General features: G+C 39.4%; 1 protein-coding gene across 7 annotated transcripts in view; it reads left to right on the top strand.

Annotated features, from left to right (window-relative positions):
- The window catches only part of pclob (piccolo presynaptic cytomatrix protein b), a 94,330-nt gene that overhangs the window by 23,035 nt on the left and 51,116 nt on the right, over nt 1-20,179 (top strand). For all 7 annotated transcript variants that reach the window (XM_084409317.1, XM_084409321.1, XM_084409319.1 and 4 more), the window contains exons 9-15: nt 325-1,152; nt 1,262-2,056; nt 2,248-2,973; nt 3,109-3,930; nt 4,020-4,859; nt 5,121-6,170; nt 8,378-9,478. In XM_084409317.1, the coding sequence (XP_084265443.1) occupies nt 325-1,152; nt 1,262-2,056; nt 2,248-2,973; nt 3,109-3,930; nt 4,020-4,859; nt 5,121-6,170; nt 8,378-9,478 (6,162 nt within the window). The remainder of the gene's footprint in view (nt 1-324; nt 1,153-1,261; nt 2,057-2,247; nt 2,974-3,108; nt 3,931-4,019; nt 4,860-5,120; nt 6,171-8,377; nt 9,479-20,179) is intronic.

Genomic DNA, 20,179 nt, shown 5'->3' on the forward strand with positions numbered 1-20,179 from the left:
ATATTGTAATATTTTTGTCACACCACAAAACTTTTTAAAGGTTTCTAAAACTTAATATACATTTCATTTATAATACATATCAATATATGGTTAAATGTGTATTGTTACTTTATTTATTTTTTAAATATAGTAACATAATATAGTTTTGTATAAATATAGTAACATAATATAGTTTTGCATATTAGTAGATACAAATTTGAAATGCTTTTTTTTAGCATTCTAGTTCTTCTCTTTGTGATAAAATGACCACAGTGCTAGTGCATATGCTGATGCTTATTCTTAAGCCTGCTTAATCTCAAACTGATTATTGGAATGTTGTTTCAGAAAAAGGAGTGGCTATGTCTGAACTGCCAGATGCAAAGAGCGCAAGCTGAGGCTCACAAAGTACCTCCACCGCTATCACCACTAAAGAAAGTGACACCAGCTCCTGTTCCTCCACAGAAGAAGCCACTTCATGACTCCAAAGATGCCACTGCAAAAGAAAAGACTGATCTATCTGCAGGTACAACACCGGGGGCTATGAAGGAAAGTTCAGTTCCATCAACACAGAAGTCACCTCAGCAGCAGGACATCAAAAGCCCAGTACAGCCAGCACAGAAGGATGATAATGTATTCACAAAATCTACTGCACTGACAAAGACTGCATCCACAAAAGAAGAGAGTGGCTTTTTTGGTTTTGGACGCTCTAGATCACCATCTCCCCAACCTGCTGCTCCTAGTGTTTCTGGAAAGGTATTTGGGTTTGGTTCTTCCCTCTTGAGTTCAGCTTCTAATCTTATCTCCACTGCTGTACAAGATGAATCCTCCACAACACCTTTTGCAACACAGGGGGTTTCAGCAGCTTCTCAAACTCCTGTGAAGACTACATTAACACCAGCTACTTCTCAGAAAGGATCAGCTGATTTGACACCTAAACATGTAGCTAAATCTGTTGAAGAGAAGCAGAAAGACCAGAAACCAGAAGAGAAAATGACAAAAGTTCAGGAAAAAGCTGTAATAAAAAAGAATGACGACAAATCAGAGCCTCCAAAAACTTGTCCACTTTGTAAGACAGAAATAATAAAGAATCCACCAAGTTACAGCACTTGTACTAATTGCAAGAACACTGTGTGTAATCTCTGTGGATTCAACCCAATGCCACACCAAACCGAGGTGAGAAAAAAGTTAACTTTACAGATTTGTATGTATGTATGTTTGTTTGTATGTAGTGGTCTTTGTTTCTCACAATATTATATGGTTACCTTTAATCATCACCCTACAGGTGAAGGAGTGGTTGTGTTTGAACTGCCAGATGCAGAGAACTCCCGAACGTTCAGTTGTGCAACCTGGACTACAGACTACTAAATTACTTCCAACTGCAACGCCACAAAAACAAGGCATTCCGGGTGTTGTAGCAGAGGATCAGAAACTGAATGCTTCTGGGAAACAAGACAAACAGAATCTGGCAGATTCAAAACAACCTACATCAGAATCTCAAATGCAGAAAAGTGATGTATTTCCTTCCAAATCTGATCAACCATCTAAACCTGAACCTCCTAAACAGGATTCTGATTTCTTCAGCTTCGGTTTTGGTGGTTCTCATTCAAGGTCACCATCTCCTCAGCCCACTGTGTCTGCTGTCTCTGGGAAAGTTCTAGGCTTCGGCTCATCATTCCTTAGCTCAGCATCCAATCTGATCTCCTCAGCTGTCCAGGATGAACCTTCTAAAACTCCACCAACATCTCGCAAAGGGTCTACAGTTTCCCAGACTTCACACAAGACCACACCAACACCCCCCACTTCTCGAAAAGGATCAGTAGCTCCCCAGAACACTAAACTAAATCCACCTGCAGTGGAATCAAAGCCAACGTCTACACCAAACAAAGAACAGGAAAAGCCACCAGATGCTCAACCATCCAAACCTCTACAAGCTCAAGTAAAAGAGGAGCCTCCAAAAACCTGCCCACTCTGTAAAGAGACCCTCAAGAAGGACCCACAGAACTACAGCTCTTGCACTTCTTGCAAGAACATTGTTTGCAATCTTTGTGGATTCAATCCTAATCCACATCGAACTGAAGTAAGTCTGTTTTATAGTTATCACATGTAAAGGCACTCGTTTTGTACAAAACAATTATTGTGTACATATTTCGTAATTTAAACGACAGAGATAAGGGTAAACATATGGTTCAAAATTTGTTAGATCAAAGGTGGTACAAATACAGTACATATGTGACTCTTTTTGAGTGTAATCTTTCTTATGATCTACAGGTAGAAGAGTGGCTGTGTTTGACCTGCCAGATGCAGAGAACTGCAGGACCTCCCCCTGGTCAGCCACAACCACAATCTAACAAAATACTTTCACAAGCATCTCCACAAAAAGAAGAAACTTTAGTCTCACCTTCTCCAGAGAAGAAGTCAAGTGTTATAGTTGAGGCAGGCAAGAAAGAGTTTGATACTTCACCTTCCAATTCTGCTTTACCACCTAAAGATGAACAGATTAAAGAAGAGTCAAGTTTCTTTGGCTTTGGTTTTGGCGGTGCTCGTTCCCGGTCTCCCTCTCCTCAAACTGCTGTCTCTGATAAGGTTTTTGGTTTTGGATCCTCCTTCCTCAGCTCAGCATCTAACCTGATCTCTTCAGCTGGTCAGGATGAATCCTCCTCCAAAACTCCACCAACATCTCGCAAGGGATCTACAATTTCACAGACTTCAAATAAGACTACACCAACACCACCCACTTCTCGGAAGGGATCAGTTGCTCCTCAGGATGCTAAACAAAAGCCAGCTGCTATATCAATGCAAGAACAAAAGCCAGTTGAGAAAACCCCAGATCCTCAACTGGCCAAACCTCCACATGGTCCAGAGGAGTTTTCAAAAAACTGTCCACTTTGCAAAGAAACCCTTAAGAAGGACCCACAGAACTATAACTCTTGTAGTTCTTGCAAGAAATTTGTTTGTAATCTCTGTGGATTCAATCCCAATCCACATCAAACTGAGGTACCATATCAATGTATTTTACAATTATATGTTTAAAAGCTCTTTTAAAAATGCAACTAGGAATTAATTTGTATAGATTTTGACTTAAATGACTTATGTTTAATGGTTTAATTCACTTTTTAAAATAATCAACAGGTGAAGGAGTGGCTATGCTTGACCTGCCAGGTAAACAGAACTTCAGGACCTCCCCCTTCTCAGCCACAATCACAATCTAACAAAATACAACCAGCATCTCCACAAAAGAAAGCGACACAAGATCAACCTTCTCCAGAAAAGAAGCAGAGTGTTCCTGCCGAGCAGGAAAAGAAACCTACAGCAGAAACTAAAAAACCTACAATTACTCCTGAACCAAATGCTCAAAAGTCTAAAGGTGATGAATCTCCTTCCAAACCTGCTCTGTCATATAAAGTTGAACAGAATAAGGAAGAGTCTGGTTTCTTAAGCTTTGGAGGTGCTCAATCTCGGTCACCTTCTCCTCAGTCTGCTGTCTCTGAGAAAGTTCTGGGTTTTGGGTCCTCCTTCCTCAGTTCAGCATCTAATCTGATATCCTCAGCCATTCAGGATGAGTCGTCCACCAAAACTCCACCAACTTCTCGTAAGGGATCCACTGTGTCCCAAGGTTCTATTAAGACAACACCAACACCACCAATTTCTCGAAAAGGTTCAGAAGCTTCACAAGCCTCACAAAAAATTAAACTGGCAGAAGAGGCCAAACTTACTGCTGTACAGAAACAGGATGAAAAAAAGAAGACAGTGGAGAATAAACCACAAGATGAAATGTCCAAAGAACCAGTCACTAATGTGAAAATTAACAAACCAGCCCTGGAGCTTCCAAAAGCCTGTCCACTCTGTAAAGTGGACTTAAAGAGGGATTCTCTGAATTACAACACCTGCACTGAATGCAAGAACACGGTGTGCAATCTTTGTGGATTTAATCCCATGCCACATCAAAATGAGGTAAGAGTACTTTTTTTTCTGTGTGAGTTGCACATGCATCAGTTATTGCATTCATTTCTCCTTAATTTCTCCCATTTATTATCCTACAGGTTAAGGAATGGTTGTGTTTGAACTGCCAGGAGAAGAAAGCAAAAGGATTTCCCTCTACCCAACCACAGCCCCAGGTTAGCAAAGCATCTCAACCAACAATACCGGAAAAAAAGGAGGCTATCATACCTACTCCAATTTCAGTTTCTCCACAAAATAAGCCAGATGTCACTGAGAAGAAAATGACATCAATTGCTACAGAGAATCAAGAGAACAAACCCACACAATCTGCAACACAACCAACTGAAATGCCAAAACTTGATCCTTCTCCTACAAAATCTGCTGTACCACAGAAACCAGAACCTTCTAAAGAGGAAACAGGTTTCTTTAGCTTTGGTTTTGGTGGTGCTCGATCTGGATCCCCTCAGCCTTCTGGTACTGTTGTCCCTGGGAAGGTTCTGGGCTTTGGATCCTCCTTTTTGAACTCTGCATCTAATCTAATCTCCTCAGCCGTTCAAGATGAGTCCTCAAAACTGCCACAAACTACTCAAAAGGCTTCAACATCTGAAACATCTGCAAAGACTGCACCAATACCACCTGCTTCTTTGAAAGGATCTATAACTTCTCAAAAAGTTCCACCTACTGTTGACACAAAAGCACCTATAACAGAAAAACCAAAGGAGGAAAAAACAGATGAGAAGCAGGTGCAACAGGCTACAGCAGAACCTGAAGCTTTGGTAGTAGCAGCTGTAGCTCCTAAAGCAGAGACCAAAACATGTCCTCTTTGCAAAGTGGATCTTAATGTTGGTTCACAGGACACTCCTAACTACAATGCCTGCACTGAGTGTAAGGACATGGTGTGTAACCTCTGTGGATTCAACCCAACTCCCCATCAAACAGAGGTAAGAGAATACTACTATTGGTTACTACATTTAATCATTTAGCAGACAATTTGATCAAAAGTGACTTACAAATGAGGAGAGCAATAGAAGCAATTAAACTAACTGTTGATAACACTATTTTAATGCAGCAAATGTGTTTACTTACCTATAATACACTGCCGTTTTGTTTAGTGGTTTCCAAGAAAAATCATATCATGTAAATGTTTCATCCATGTCATGGAAGAAAGAATTCAAGAAATAATTTTTAATCTCTAATTACAGGCCAATGAATGGCTGTGTCTGAACTGCCAGACACAGCGAGCATTAAAAGGAATGGAACCACAAGGACCTTCTAAAATAAAGACCCATGAACAACTTGACAATGTCTATACCACAGCACTGCATCCAAGACCAGAAAGTACAACACCAGGGCCACCATCATTAGTTTCAACCAACATGGTTTCTGATGTTGCTGAAACCCAAAAGAAAGAGATTCAAGCTGCGGCCATCCCTGACGAAACTAAGAGCTCTGTTTCAGTGAATGTCCAAAAGAAAGAATCACCAAAACTACCAGAGAGTCACATAAAGGCACAACCTGCATCCTCTCAGAAGAAAGAAACATCAGATCCAAAGAAAGATAAAGAGACTGACACTGTCTTAAAAGAGTCCGACAAGTCTCCAGAAAAATCTGCTCCACCTCCGCAGGCAGAGCCACCAAAACAGGAACAGAGTTTCTTTGGTTTTGGATTTGGTGGTCCTAAGGTACAACCTGCTTCCAATAAGCCATCTGAGTCAACCACTGGGAAACTCTTTGGCTTTGGTGGTCTGACAGAAACAGCTAGATCTCGCTCACCCTCTCCACAGTCTGTTTCTGCTGTGTCTGGGAGAGTTCTGGGCTTTGGATCCTCTATATTCAGCTCAGCGTCTAATTTGATTAGTTCAGCTGTTCAGGATGAGCCTTCCACAACACCACCAACTTCTCGAAAAGGATCCATAGCTTCCCAGATGTCTGCTAGGACTACTCCACCCTCATCTCACAAAGGATCTGCAGTCGCACTAGACTCTAGTAATATTCCACCTGTTGGAGACACTAAACCACATGCAGCACAAGATGCAGTAAAAATAGTGGAGAAGAAACCAGAAACTAAGCAAGTCACAGCACCCAAACCACCCCAAAAACCTGATCCTAAAGAAGTCAAGACCAATTGCCCATTATGCAAAGTGGAACTCAACATTGGTTCTAAGGATGCCAAGAATTTTAACACATGCACTGAATGCAAGACAACAGTATGCAGCCAGTGTGGATTTAATCCACTGCCTAATCAAACAGAGGTAAGACATTTGACATCTACTTTTTAACATGTTTAAGATCCATGTTCCATTCTTGTTGTTATTTACTCCAACAATCAATAAATATTTACAGTGAGCCTGTATAATTTGCATTGTCATCATATTACAAAAAACTGGCTAACTGAAAAACTGGCATTCTAAATAGCATTCTGAAAAATAAAAAACATTATTGCATTTTATTAGAAGTAACAAATTAGGACAAAAATTACATTGCAATATTTTGTTTTTCTGCGATACAGTATGTATTATGATATATAAAAACAATTTCACCAGATGATTTGAATAGCTCTATTTGAAAATAATTAATCATTCTAGAATAATTGGGGTGATTTTGTAGGGGAGTGAATCTGCATAGAAAATAATAAAATAAAATTACAAGCATAGATAAATACAATAGAAGACAGATACAATTGAAATAAGCAGTGTTTTATGTTTTTCAGGTAAATCTAACAGTATTCAGGTACAGATATTGAATAATCAAATGTAAAATAACAGTCTTCACTATATAAATGAAATTAACTAATATAATTTATCTTTGTTAAAGCTACAAATCATTTTCTCTTTCTCTTTTGTTGTTTGATCACCATTGGTGACACAAACAGCTGCATGTACATTAGGCTGCTGCCCCTTTAAGACGAATGCACGGACCTAATATAAATTACACGTATTCGTTTTCTTTCTTTGTTTACAACACATAACCGACTGTGTTTACAAGGATACTCGCCGAGACGGGCATTTTGTCTTCATTTTGTGTGCACGTGTCCGTTTAAGCTCAAAAGAAAGAGAACTGATTTTGGCTCTGTGTGTGCGCACATAAAACAGTGTGCGAGAACTCTTGCTCTTGTTGCTTAAAAACACATGCAAATGAAAACTTTCACTCTATGATGGTTAAACTTTGAAATTAATCCGTGAATAACATGCATTCCAAACTGGGGGACAGCTGGCTTGTACGGATCATGGATCAACTACGACCCTTATACTTGATATTGCACATCCTGCTAAAATGTCGATGCTAAAATGATATATCGTGCAGCCCTATACCAAATACATCAAAATCTAAACCAAGACATTCATTCATGCATTTATTTGCTGTCTATGGTTACTTTAAATGCTTTTAAGTGCAGAATATCTTTGAATTTTTGTCCACTAATTGCTTATTTGTCTTTTGTTTTTAAAAACAACTATTAAGAGAGGTAATTTGTATTCATGCTGTCAATGTGGCAAGCCATTGCAATTCCCAAGACATGGTCTGTAGCAGTGTGTCTTGAGGCAGTTGGTTTGTGTAATTATGTAGTATACAAATAAGTTTAACAACAGTATTTGACCCTCACTGGCTTTTTTTTCTTTGAATTTTACTTAAAAGATAAAAGTAAGGGTAGAAAAAACTGTCGCACAGTCAATCTTAGGGGGCTTTCACACTGGGCTCATTTGCTGCGGTCCGAGCCCGGGCGCGATTGTTCCCGGCGCCCCCCACAGCGTTGGTCTGGTTTCACACTCAACTTGATTTTATCGAACCCTTTTGCGTTTGCGTGCATCTTGCGTCATCGCAAACTTGCATGGCGTATGATGGAAAACAGAACCCGGGTCAATATATTGTGTTTTTTATTAATTTGGTGCTATTATGCACAGCTGAGTGAACACCACAGGTTTACTGTGTCTGTGTTGCATAAGGTGGCTTTTTGCTGTTTGCAAACAGACTCTTTTGAGGAGAGTTTGCGCGAATACACTGCAGGCTCACTCTCAAGGTAAATCATCTACCCTATCATCCCTTACATGTGTTTTATTTAACTAAATACACCATAATCAGCTAAAACGCATGCGCAGGTTACTTTACTTCCTGAACAAGCGCGCACCCTAGTCCGTGTTGCTTTACACGCGGCACGGTTCGAGTGCAACCGAACTCAGACCACCTCCTCTAGGTAGTCTCGGGTTCGGTATTCCAGTGCGCACCCGGGTCCGCATGACAGCGTTCACATTAGCGATTTTTCATGCAAACCGTGCCCCGTTCCGAACTAAACTGCCAGTGTGAAAGCACCCTTAATGACATGAATTTAAGTGGTCATTTATTTTATTGTATAAATGTATGAAGCAGCTGTTTTTAGTTGTTATTAGGTTTTCTAGATAGAAACATAACATTAGAGTAGAGGATGTGTGTCTTATTGCCATTGACTGTCCTATAATTATTGCAGGTTGAGGAATGGCTCTGCCTAAGTTGCCAGGTACAACGGGCACAGGCAGGAATAAATACATCTGAAAGTCCCATAGTGATACCTCAGCCAGTTCCCTTAGTGATGGACAACCAAACTCCTTCCATAGTTGACAAGGTAGCTACAGCACAAGTTGAGTCCAAACCTGATGAGAAGCCCACCACAGCCACAGCTGAAAAGAAAGCAGCTCCTGCTCTGGAAATAAAGAAAGAGATCTCAATTCCAGGCCCTCAACAAAAGACAGGCACTGATGCCAAGACAACTGATATTATCATCCCTAGAAAAGAACCTCAAAAGCAAAATAATAATCAACCAGAGCCTGTGAAAATAGAACAACAGCCACTCAAAGATACAACCACTCCTGTAAAATCTGCTCCACCCACCGAGGTCAAACCCCCAAAACAGGAATCAAATTTCTTTGGTTTTGGATTAGGTGGTCCTAAAGCACAACCTGCTTCTAAATCATCTGAGTCAACCACAGGGAAGTTCTTCGGTGGCTTTGGTGGTCTGACAGAAACAACTAGATCTCGGTCACCCTCACCACAGTCAGTTTCTGCTGTCTCTGGGAAAGTTCTGGGCTTTGGATCCTCATTTTTTAGCTCAGCATCTAATCTGATCTCTTCAGCTGTTCAAGATGAGCCATCCACAACACCACCAACTTCACGGAAAAGCTCCACGGTTTCTACTGAGTCTGGTAAAGCTACCACAGCACCAGCTTCCCGGAAAAGCTCTGTGGCTTCTGCCAAGATTACACCGCCGACATCTCGCAAAGGATCTGTTGCAACAGAACCCAACAAGATACCTCCTGCAAAACAGACCAAGTCACCTGTTGAAAAGAAACCAGAGCAGCTCGATGAAGACAAAGTATCTGGGATACCTACTTCAGAAAATGATAAACATGAAACTATACAGGATAAATTAGTAAAACATCCTGAAAGTGTAGATCACCCATCCACCTGCCCACTCTGTAAAGTGGATCTTAACATGGGCTCAAAGGACCCTCCTAATTGCAACACCTGCACTGAATGTAAAAGTGTGGTATGTCATCTCTGTGGATTTAACCCCATGCCTCACCTTGCGGAGGTGAGTCATTGACTATTTACCTCTTTTTAAGTCTTTTTTGCTGGTTTTTACAGGAATCGTGTCAATTATTGTCCATTTCATCATTATTTTTAATATGTGTCTTTAGTAGATGGAGAAGCCCAATAAGAGTGACAAGGTTAGAAATTTGATGGATGGGGTCATGGCTAACATTTTAGTTTGATTTTATTTCTAATGAAATTTTATATCCTCACTGAAATACTTCAGACTCTCTTTGGGAGTCCCAAATGCAGCCTATTTGAAGGTGTCTAGAGAATAAGCTCTTTTGATGTCTTTCTTGTGTTTAGCTCTTATGTATTGATGACTAATCAGCTGATGTGTTTGGGTGCATGAGTCTGACAGACAGAAAATCTGTGCTGGTGGGTTCTCCAATGTGCAGTTCATAACCTCTGTAATGCCCACTCATTCTCCACATGGCTCTTTCCAAATGATTGTAATTTTACTAAAACTCTACAAGGGCTAAGGATGCAGCAGAAGAGCCAATAAATGCATTAGTGCTCTGCAGGGACCAATGAGTGATTGGCATTCTTTCAGGTTCAGCCAATAACGGCCAGTGTAGATTGAGTCAACAAAACCTTGCTAAGAAATTAAGTGACTTGTGAATCCAAAGCCTGGAAAATGAAAGTGGGCAATATTGTCCCTTTGGTGATTTAAAACTCCTAATAAATTAAACAATTTAAGGATTAAAAGCTTGGAAAATGGGAGTGGGCAGTAGTCTGTGATGATTTAATACTGCTGTTTGTGTGCAAAACAAGTCAGTTTCAAATAAGTTTTAAAATTATGCATTCGCTCTGCATTGCAAATTTGGACAAACTTTTATTTGGCGAGTTGCCCAGGCCTAAGCTCGGAGAGCAGAGGCGATTATCTGCATGAGTGTTATTTGTGAGAGCATAGCTTCATGCTAATGCTGAAACGTGCCGAGCGCTGACTCTGAGGGAAGAATCCCTGTGTTTGGACAAAATGTGTGATTACATAACAGGCTGATTGTAGAGAGCCACAGCTCATAGCACACTGTGTTCAAGTGATTGAGGGGTTGTGCAATAGATACCCCTCAACAGCCTTAAATATGATAGGATCGGCAGCAGCTAGGAAATGGGGAGGGGGTGTGCCTCATGATATTGCAATAAATTGAGCAGATTTTGAGTGTGGAGGTTGGGTGTAGGCTAGGGCTGGGCGGTACATTGAGTTTGTACGATATATCAATATATTTTTTAGGGCGAGCCATCTGCAAGTGAATCTCTGCTAAAATTCAAGCTTCTGTGAATGTGGACCAAACAGACGGAGCACAATAGAATAGTAGCACAATAATTCTGACTAAAATATACATATTGCTAAAATATTTGTTGTTGGAGACAATAAATGTGCCATATGTGGAATTTTAAACCTACAATTAAGTATTTTATGAAAGTGACCATTATAAAGGGGTAATCAAATGCAGGCTAATATAATTAGTTTGCTAAAAACAAAAGTATTATTTTTGTTTTTAGATTGTAATGTTACAATGTTAGAATGTAATGTGATTTTTAACCATCTTTTAGCACATCATATATTGCATATCCAGCCTACATTATATCCACTATATTTGTTTTCCTCAATATCAACATTGTTTGTAGGATATCATTGGGCAGGATGTGAAATAATTTTTCTTTTAATAAATACAGATTTTCTTTATCCAAATAGAAAAACTTAGAAAGTACCGAGATATATCGTATATCACCATTTAACCAAAAAAATACTGAGATTTTTTGGCCATATTGCCCAGCACTAGTGTAGGCAGGTAATCAAATGTTTACTTTGTGCAAGTGGACTGATGGACTAAAGCTTCCACGCCATCCACATGTCAACCATCCATAATTTATGCTAATGTGACTTCCTGTGCTTGTGACCCTAACAATCTGTATTCATTGCTTTCATCAGAGCTGTGATTGTGGAAGTAATTTAATGAGAGAACGGTTTGATGTCTGTTCTGTGTACTTTTGCAGCTGTTCTCTGTCAGTGGCACACTGAAAATCCTATACGATCATAGTGATTTATTTATTTATTTTCAATACTTTTCAATGCTGAAATGCTTCTATTTCGTCTTTTTTTTTAGATTTCAGTTACTTGGAAAGTATAAATGGGATGGGATAGAGATTTAAACTAATCAGTAAACACTTGACAGTGACAGGAAAACAGTTTACCCGCTAAAATATACTCCCAACAGCAGCTTCATTCTCACAAACTACAGAAGCTATTTTGACAGTTAGCTTGCATCTCATTTTCTATCTGCTGTGCATGCTAATCAACAATCGCATATGATCCACTGTTTCCTGAAATTGAGGATCTGTGCAAATACATTTATGCCCCATCTTTGTAATCAGTATATTTGCAGCTTAATGTACGAGGTGTGCAGTGTAGACACAGCTGTACATAGGCAAATTTAACTATAATATAATTGGCTCACCAGTGTCTTCTGTAAGTTCATTTAAAGGACAATATCATCTGATGGAAAAAGTATGCACTAGACTATTATGTGGACATTTTTTCTGTTAGTGGATATTTGCAGTGTTTCGATAATGGTTAAAAGTTAGTAGTTTATAAATATTTATTGTATTCAGAATGGACACATTGTTCCTGAAGTGTTTTTAGTTAGAACAAATTGAGTTTGATATTGATTTTTGACCCTTTAGTATCGAATCCTTCTTCAAATGGAGCCACACTGTCTAGAACATTTTCTTTTTATATTTAAAAAGACTATGCGTAAAAGATGGCCACCCTAGAAACAGACAGCCTTGCATTTGTATGTGCTAAATCATGTTTGGCATTGCACTGTCATCCTGCCCTTTTGGAAATGACACAGTCAGTCTCTTGTAATATGCCCTTAACATGAGCCTTTGACTCTGGCCTCTACAATCCTGCACCTTCACACAAGAAAACAGACCCTGTGCTTCTGATGTTAAATGAAAAATACAGTGTTTGCCCAAATAACCTTTTGTATGACATTGCATATTCACATATCTGTCATGTGTAAAGCTGAGGGCATTGCTTCAAATGCTGATGCATGATATTAAGATATTTAGTGATATGCTGTGTCCGCATCTGGCACACCGTTGGCTAAAAATAGCTTTAGATTTTAATCTACCTCAGCTATAGCGTTGTGACAGCGGCTCCAAGAAAGCTGTCGCTGGACCCAAGGGGACTTGTGTAATTTTGGATGCCATTTAACAGCCTGTGCTGATATCTTGATGAATTGAAATGCTAATCGATAGCTTTCTCCGGGTTTTATAGATCTCCCTTTTTTCTCATATCAGAAATACAACCATTTCCAGTTTATTTAGTGCAGATTTTATTTCAAAAGATGGTCTATTTGTACTTGAGATTAAGCTTTCATATCCATCCAGTTGTTAACATAGCTACTGTATATGAAACTCTTATTGCAAAAGAGAAATTCAATTTCATATATGACCCATTTAAAGAACAACAAGGGTTCTGTTGTCTTGAATGCAGTAATGGGTTGAGCAGCGGTGGTTACTGTCTGCTGTGTTTCCTCATTGTTCCTCTGGTGGTAATACACTGGTGCCCAGCTGTGCCCGAGAGAGTTCTGTGTGTTCTCTGTGGGACTGAGTTTCCTATGACATCTCATTAACACAAAACAATGCTCTGATGGTTTACACTACATGGCCATTGTCACCACACACACACACACACACACACACAGTTTCTCACCTATTTCTCCTTTTAGTCTTGAGCTCCTGTGTGTGCACACATGTGTGAGTGTTTTGGTGTGTTTGTGCCCTAGATGCTTTATGCACAGTAATATGATCATCCCAATGGCGCAGTGCGTGGAAAAGAGTTCAAGGTGTGTTCTGCTTGCTGATAAACGGTGTTTATTATTCTGAGACTCTGAGAGTCACGTAAAACCCGCTAGACTAATTTAATGCCATTAACTAACTCATATTGTGTTGCCTCACCTGCAAGAGCTCGGCCACAGTCATTCTTTTTATGGGGCCAAGTACCAAAGGCACATAGGCATATGTTGTAATGTATCCATTCGTTTTTTGCCTGTTAGTCTGCATTAGTGTTACGGTACGTGGTGTAGTGAAAAGCACAATTAAGAATAACAGTATTTAAAAAATATAAAAACTCAGGAGACACTTACTAAGGGAGAACACAGGGTATAAATGCATGGGTAAACAAAGGGAGCTGATGAGTGAATGACAGGGAACAGGTGAATGAAATGACTGAACTAAGTCACAGGACTAAACCAAAATGAAACATAATGAAGGGGGGAACACAGAATATACGTGTTACAGTTAGACCCTAAAAACGTATGGTAAATCTTTGTGAAATTTGGCACACTGATTGAGGAGGGCCTTGTTATTCTTGATGGCAACATACTTCTACCAACAGGTGAAAGTTTTAGAGACACTGCCATGAAAAAGTTTTGGGTCAGTATGAATTTGTTTTTTTTGTTTTTTACATCTTGACACTCTAGACTGGAGTAATGGCTGATGAAAATTCAGCTTTGCCATAACGGTTTAATTTAATTTCATACATTTTATTTTAATTTAATTAATTGCATTTTTAAATATACTAAAATAAAACATTAAATGTAATATTATTCCACAATAGTACTGTTTTACTGTAGCCTGGATGCCAGCCGAACTTAGCCCCGCCTAGGGGTGGCACGGTACATGAAAAAACATCCGAACCGTTCGGTTCGCTTGTCTCGGTTCGGTGCGTGTGTGCGTCGCACGGTTCGACGCATGCGCAATGTAGCGTCGTGCCCGTGCTAATACAATGCTAAATCATAAATCAGATGTATGTAGAATAACATTCGATATGTCCAGCAATTGATTTAAATAGTACACTGGGTTTACTTAGACATTTAATGAGATCTACTCCACTATGTTGTTTTTAGATCGATAGATCGACAGTTTCACGTAGCCTATGTAGCCTACTTTAATCTGAGTTCTAATCCGCACTCGTATATATTTTTTTTCTTTTTCATCAAAAGTCAAAACCGATTATGTTTATCAGTGGTTGTATATCAAGCAGGGACAGATTTGTGTGAATTTTGTTTGTGATTTCACCGGAACGAATAGAGAGTCTCCTCAACGTATTGAAGCGCGCGTCCGAGTGAAGACTGTGCGGCGTGTGCGCGAGCCACAAGAGAACACATCGCAGTGGCAACGAGCACTTTGATCACTTGATTAAAAAAAAATAATTTCAGCGCTAGATTGCTTCTTATTTAACAAACGAACGAAACGAATAATTTGCTAGTTAACTGGAGATGTTTTATTTATTTGTATTGGTACATCCGTGCCGCGAGATATCGACCCTGGCAAAAAGTGGTGGGTACATGTCCCACCCGTAAATTACGCCTATGAGACACGAGGAGAAATTGACAAAGAACTGTCCGACACAGCCCACGTAGCTCTCACTACAGATGGATGGACCTCCAGGGCCACTGAAAGTTTCCTCACAGTGACCACTCACTCACTATATTACTTCGAAATGGGAAACGAGAAGCTGCGTTTTGCAAACACGCCCCATTTATGAAATAAATAAATAAATAATTAGATAATTAAGCTATATATCATATGCTGAAGTACATTTTTGGAGTGTTAAAGATTAAAAGAAAAAATAACAACAAGAACCGTACAGAACCGAAAACCGTGACCATAAAACCGTGATACGAACCGAATCGTGGGTTTTGTGAACCGTGCCACCCCTAGCTAGTGATGTATGTCTCGAGACCGGTCTTGGTCTCGAGACCGGTCTCGAGACCACTTTTACGTGGTCTCGGTCTTGTCACGGCCTTGACGGTCTTTGGTCTCGGTCTTGTCTTGGTCTCGGACCTCTCGGTCTTGTCTAGGTCTCGCTGTCTCAGACCGACATGTGGTCGGGGATTTAGCAATACAATAGGCTACTACAATATCCAGGACGACACAACGTTCGATAATGCAACATTATTATCCGCAACGGAACGGTTGAAGCGCGCGTCCGAGTGAAGACAGTGCGGCGTGTGCGCCCAATATACGAGAAAACACTTTATCCGCACCACTGATCGCAGCGGCAACGAGCACTTTGATCACTTGATTTAAAAAACACATATCAGTGACATGATGGGTTTTAACTTCATTCAGGAGATTTTGGGTAACTGCACAACTGACAGATGACTTTGAGCGCAGTCAGCGCACCGCCAACGGTGTGTGTGTTGTGTGTGTAACCATAGCGACAAAACGACCAACTTTCGGATCCTGCACTTAAGCCTATAATTTTGTTTTTAAACATTTTATTATGAATTTAAAAGTTGCAGAATGGATTAATTTGGAGACTCCGAAATCGGCAGAGATAGGCAGGCATTTGCTTAGATGAATTTGTGTCTTTGATATCTCTGTGTGTGTGTGTGTGTGTGTGTGTGTGTGTGTGTTGTTTGATTACAGTATTGTATTTAAGATGGTGTTAGACTAAATAAATGGTCTTTTAAATATCATCTGCATATCTCCGTTGTGTTGACTAAACGGCCTAATCCAAGTTTATAATTGCGTATCTTTAATTTGATTTTACGATTTCATCTAGCACTACACATTAAGTATAATTTCAATTGGTTACATATTTCTCATTCTTTAGACAGTTGTTGGAGGAGCAAGATGGTGTTGGAGGTGTTTGATGTTTTGTCAGATGAACCAGTCAGTACCAGTCATGTCAGTCCTCAACAGTACACAAAAGTTAAGGGAGTCTCAATCCTCCAATAGTGCAGTAACAGCCGTCATGCAATTGCTACACATAGTTGATCTCACCCTGCAAAAACATTTACAGTGAGCTCACAGTCACACACATGACATGGTCTGTCTTTGTATTGTTCTGCCTGTGTAGTTGAAGTAATACCATCTAATATGTATTGAATGTAAACTGCGGCTGAACCCTAGTATGCTGCTGTTCTTGAATTCATATTGCTTAGCTTCAACACTAGTCTATTTTTTTCCCCTCCGGTCTCGACTTGGTCTCGGTCTTGACTAGTTCTGTCTTGGTCTTGGTCTTGGTCTTGTCTTGGTCTCGATACCCTCTGGTCTTGGTAGTGTCTTGGTCTCGGTTTAGGCGGTCTTGACTACAAGTCTACCCCTAGCCCCGCCCACAACATTTGAGGTCAGGAAGTTCGGTCTGGACTTGATCCGTTGTGGAGCAACTATGCTCGAACCAGAGCTGTTTGGACCAATCAAATTGTCAGGGCGGGCTTTATACGATGATTAACAGATGATCAACAGTAACGTAATCATCCACGTCACCAAAGAGCGCTTGGGTTGCAATAAGATTTGTTTGCTGTATTGTCGAGTTCTAATCCTAAACAGAGAACTTGGTCTTATATGCATTCACCTTTACTATTTCTCTCAAAAATGATGATCGTGTTGGTAATTACTCCGTGTATCCTTAAATTCTTTTTACAACACCGGCAAAGATCGTTTACACTCATCTTTTTCTACTTCTTCCAACGTGCGTGCAGTTGAGTTCTGTTGACAACTATGCTTGCTCAACATACGTCACTTACTCCGTTGCTCTGATTGGTTGTTGGTCTATCCAATTGAGTGCAGAGGCATTTTCTTTCCTGGTTTGGTTGAAACACGCCCCATAATCACAGCCCAATGGAGCAGTATCAGACTCATATTGACTAGAATCTGAGTATGACGACGTGGTGAGCATAAGATACTTATTTCAAAAAAAATGTAAAAGCTTAGCTTAAAACCTTTTAAACAAATTACATAGTATCATTTTCCACTCTGATTCCCTGGATTCCAGTAAGTTTAAAGAACTGATGATTTTAATTTGTGCCAGATATATAATTTTTAATTTTGTTGAAAGCATACTTTTTTAACCTCATCTAATAGTTTTCATTGAATTTTCCCTACATGTTCAAACAATGTATGCCATATGTATGGAATTATTGACAATGGGCCATTTCATTATTAGTAAAATAATGCACACCTGAGGTGGTAATGCGGCCACAGTGCGAAGCGGTGTTACACCTCAGGTGTGCATATTTTTCAATAGTTCAATGGCCCGCTTAATTCAATTATTCCACTTATCCTACAGTTACCACACCTCAAAACATTGTTCAGATGATGTATTTCAAGACATTTGTCAGGTTTTTGTCCTTAAAACACTCTTGTGTGTACGACTCATTTCTTATGCATCTAATCCCACACCTCCATTGCTACAGTAATTCCAAAATGTCACTTTAGAGCTAGTAACGGATGCTTGAGCCATTGATAGCAGACTAACGCAGTTATTAATGCAGTTAGAGAGAGAGAGAGTTATCAGGCGTGTATTAATTACCTAATTTTGTGCGTCTCTCAACATTGTTCAGTAAGTTCAGTAAGTGTACGTTTATCTGCTCCAAGAACAGCACCGTTATTACATTGCTAGTAAGAAATGTCTTGTTGCTTTTATGTTGTTAAACTATTTTTCAGATAAAATCGTTAGAGCAGCGCTGAAAACACGTTTCTTCTCGAGTCTGTGTCTGTACTGTATGTGTCCGTACATAAAACCTTATTTTGTGGCAAAAAAAAAGAGAAGGAAATAATTGGTCGTTTTTATCCTATTGTTTACTAAATTTATTTGCTTGGTCAGTGTCCTTGTGTGTTTTGGATCTTTTGCTGTTGTAGGCTGTAAAGGACTTTGAAATAACTGAAATCGTTTAGCGAAGAGATATGGAGTAAGCCTGGTACTATTTTAGCCATGCGTTTCCCTGAAAATAATTGCACCCCTGAGAACGTTCGTCAACCAATCAGATTCAAGCATTCAACAGCCCCGTAGTATAAAACCAAACAATTTACACTGTACAAATGAAACAAATGATTTTATATTTAAATAGAACTCTGTCGTTAACACTATGCTTTAGGTCAAAAGCAATAACGCAATAATGAATCTACTAGCCTTTGAACAGTTTTCAAAACACTAGCAGTTGGCAGTTGTCATGACTACACAAATCTGCACAGCCTTACAAGGTATATTCCACAAATCTACTCTACATTACAAAATTCTATTCCATTAGTGTGCTTTGCTCCATAATTGTTGCTTACAGCTATTTTTATTTTTTTACTGCATAGACATAGAAATAGATAAGAGAAAAGTACAGTGTCATTTCTTTCTACAAAAGATATTGGGCTGTTTTAGAAAGATTCTGCAGCAAGCACAATTTTCAGGAATTGCACTGCAACAAATCAGTTTAATTCTCTTAATCTGTGACCTACACAGTCTTAATGACATTTATAGGCTGCACGCCCCTTACAGAAAAAACACATGAATTTCACATGTTATCACATGTTTTCCACATGTGATTACATGTGACCTCATGTGATCACATGTGACCTCATGTGATCACATGTGTTCTCATGTGAACAACATGTCACCACATGTGAACAACATGTCACCACATGTGAACAACATTTTACCACATGTGAACAACATTTCACCACATGTGAACAACGTCACCACATGTGAACAACATTTCACCACATGTGAACAACATGTCACCACATGTGAACAACATGTCACCACATGTGAACAACATTTTACCACATGTGAACAACATTTTACCACATGTGAACAACGTCACCACATGTGAACAACATTTCACCACATGTGAACAACGTCACCACATGTGAACAACATTTCACCACATGTGAACATAATGGAGCATGTGGCACATGCGGAAAACATGTTTCTATAGGTTATAATGTGGAGCTCATGTGAAATATATTTGCACATGTTGTAAAATAATTTTTAACATGTGAATCATGTTTCCACATCACAAATACTGTACATTTTCAGCTTCTTTGTAATGGGAAGTTGTCCCATTTTGTCACAGTCATACTTAACTTCAAGTAAGTGCCAGTTAATAAATAATCAATTTTAGACTTAATAACGACAAAAATGTAAACCATATTCAATGTTTTTTTGTGTGTTGTTACGTCCTGAGACGTATTTGTGATTGGTATTAGAAATGTTTTATAAGTTATACATAATCATGTCGAGAGAAAGCCCACCCAGCACCAGACGTCATTAAGACATTGTTTTTTGGGCTGAATCAAGTCGGCCCGTCATAGTCTTAATTTAGCCCAAAAATAGACGTTGACATTTGGGCTTTGTTTGGTCCGTCTGTTTTAAACCACATTTAGCCCTAATATAGCATAAATACAATTAAAGTCTATTGTAGCAAGTGAATAAATAGATTGTAGAAATAGTTTCAAAGTTACGTGTCACTGCACATCCCAGAAATACATTATTTGTGAACACCTATGTTCGTAAACCATCTACCTACATGATTTGGCATAAATCCAGTAAAAAGCGCTCCCTAGTGGTTTGTATCTCGTTGAAAACTTGTGCTGAATATTATTACACCTATATCTGAACATTTGTTAACAGTTACTACATTAAATATGCCTATAATGCATCCATAAAAACATTAAACATCAAAGTAGTTTAAACACTGTCAGTGGCGGATTTAGCAAATCGGGGGCCCAAGGCGAAGGTAGGCTATGGGCCCCTCCCCTCCCCATCCAATCTTTAAAAGAGAACGAAAAAAAGATGTACTGACTGAATGGTGGATAGGCAGGTAAAGCTATACGGGGAAGTTAAGGTTAGAGAGGAGAAAGAAACGTCCCCTTTAAACCCTGCATACACTTCTTTACTCCTAACAGA

The sequence above is a fragment of the Rutilus rutilus genome (genome assembly GCF_951802725.1).
Source record: "Rutilus rutilus genome assembly, chromosome: 5".
NCBI classification, from domain to species: domain Eukaryota; kingdom Metazoa; phylum Chordata; class Actinopteri; order Cypriniformes; family Leuciscidae; genus Rutilus; species Rutilus rutilus.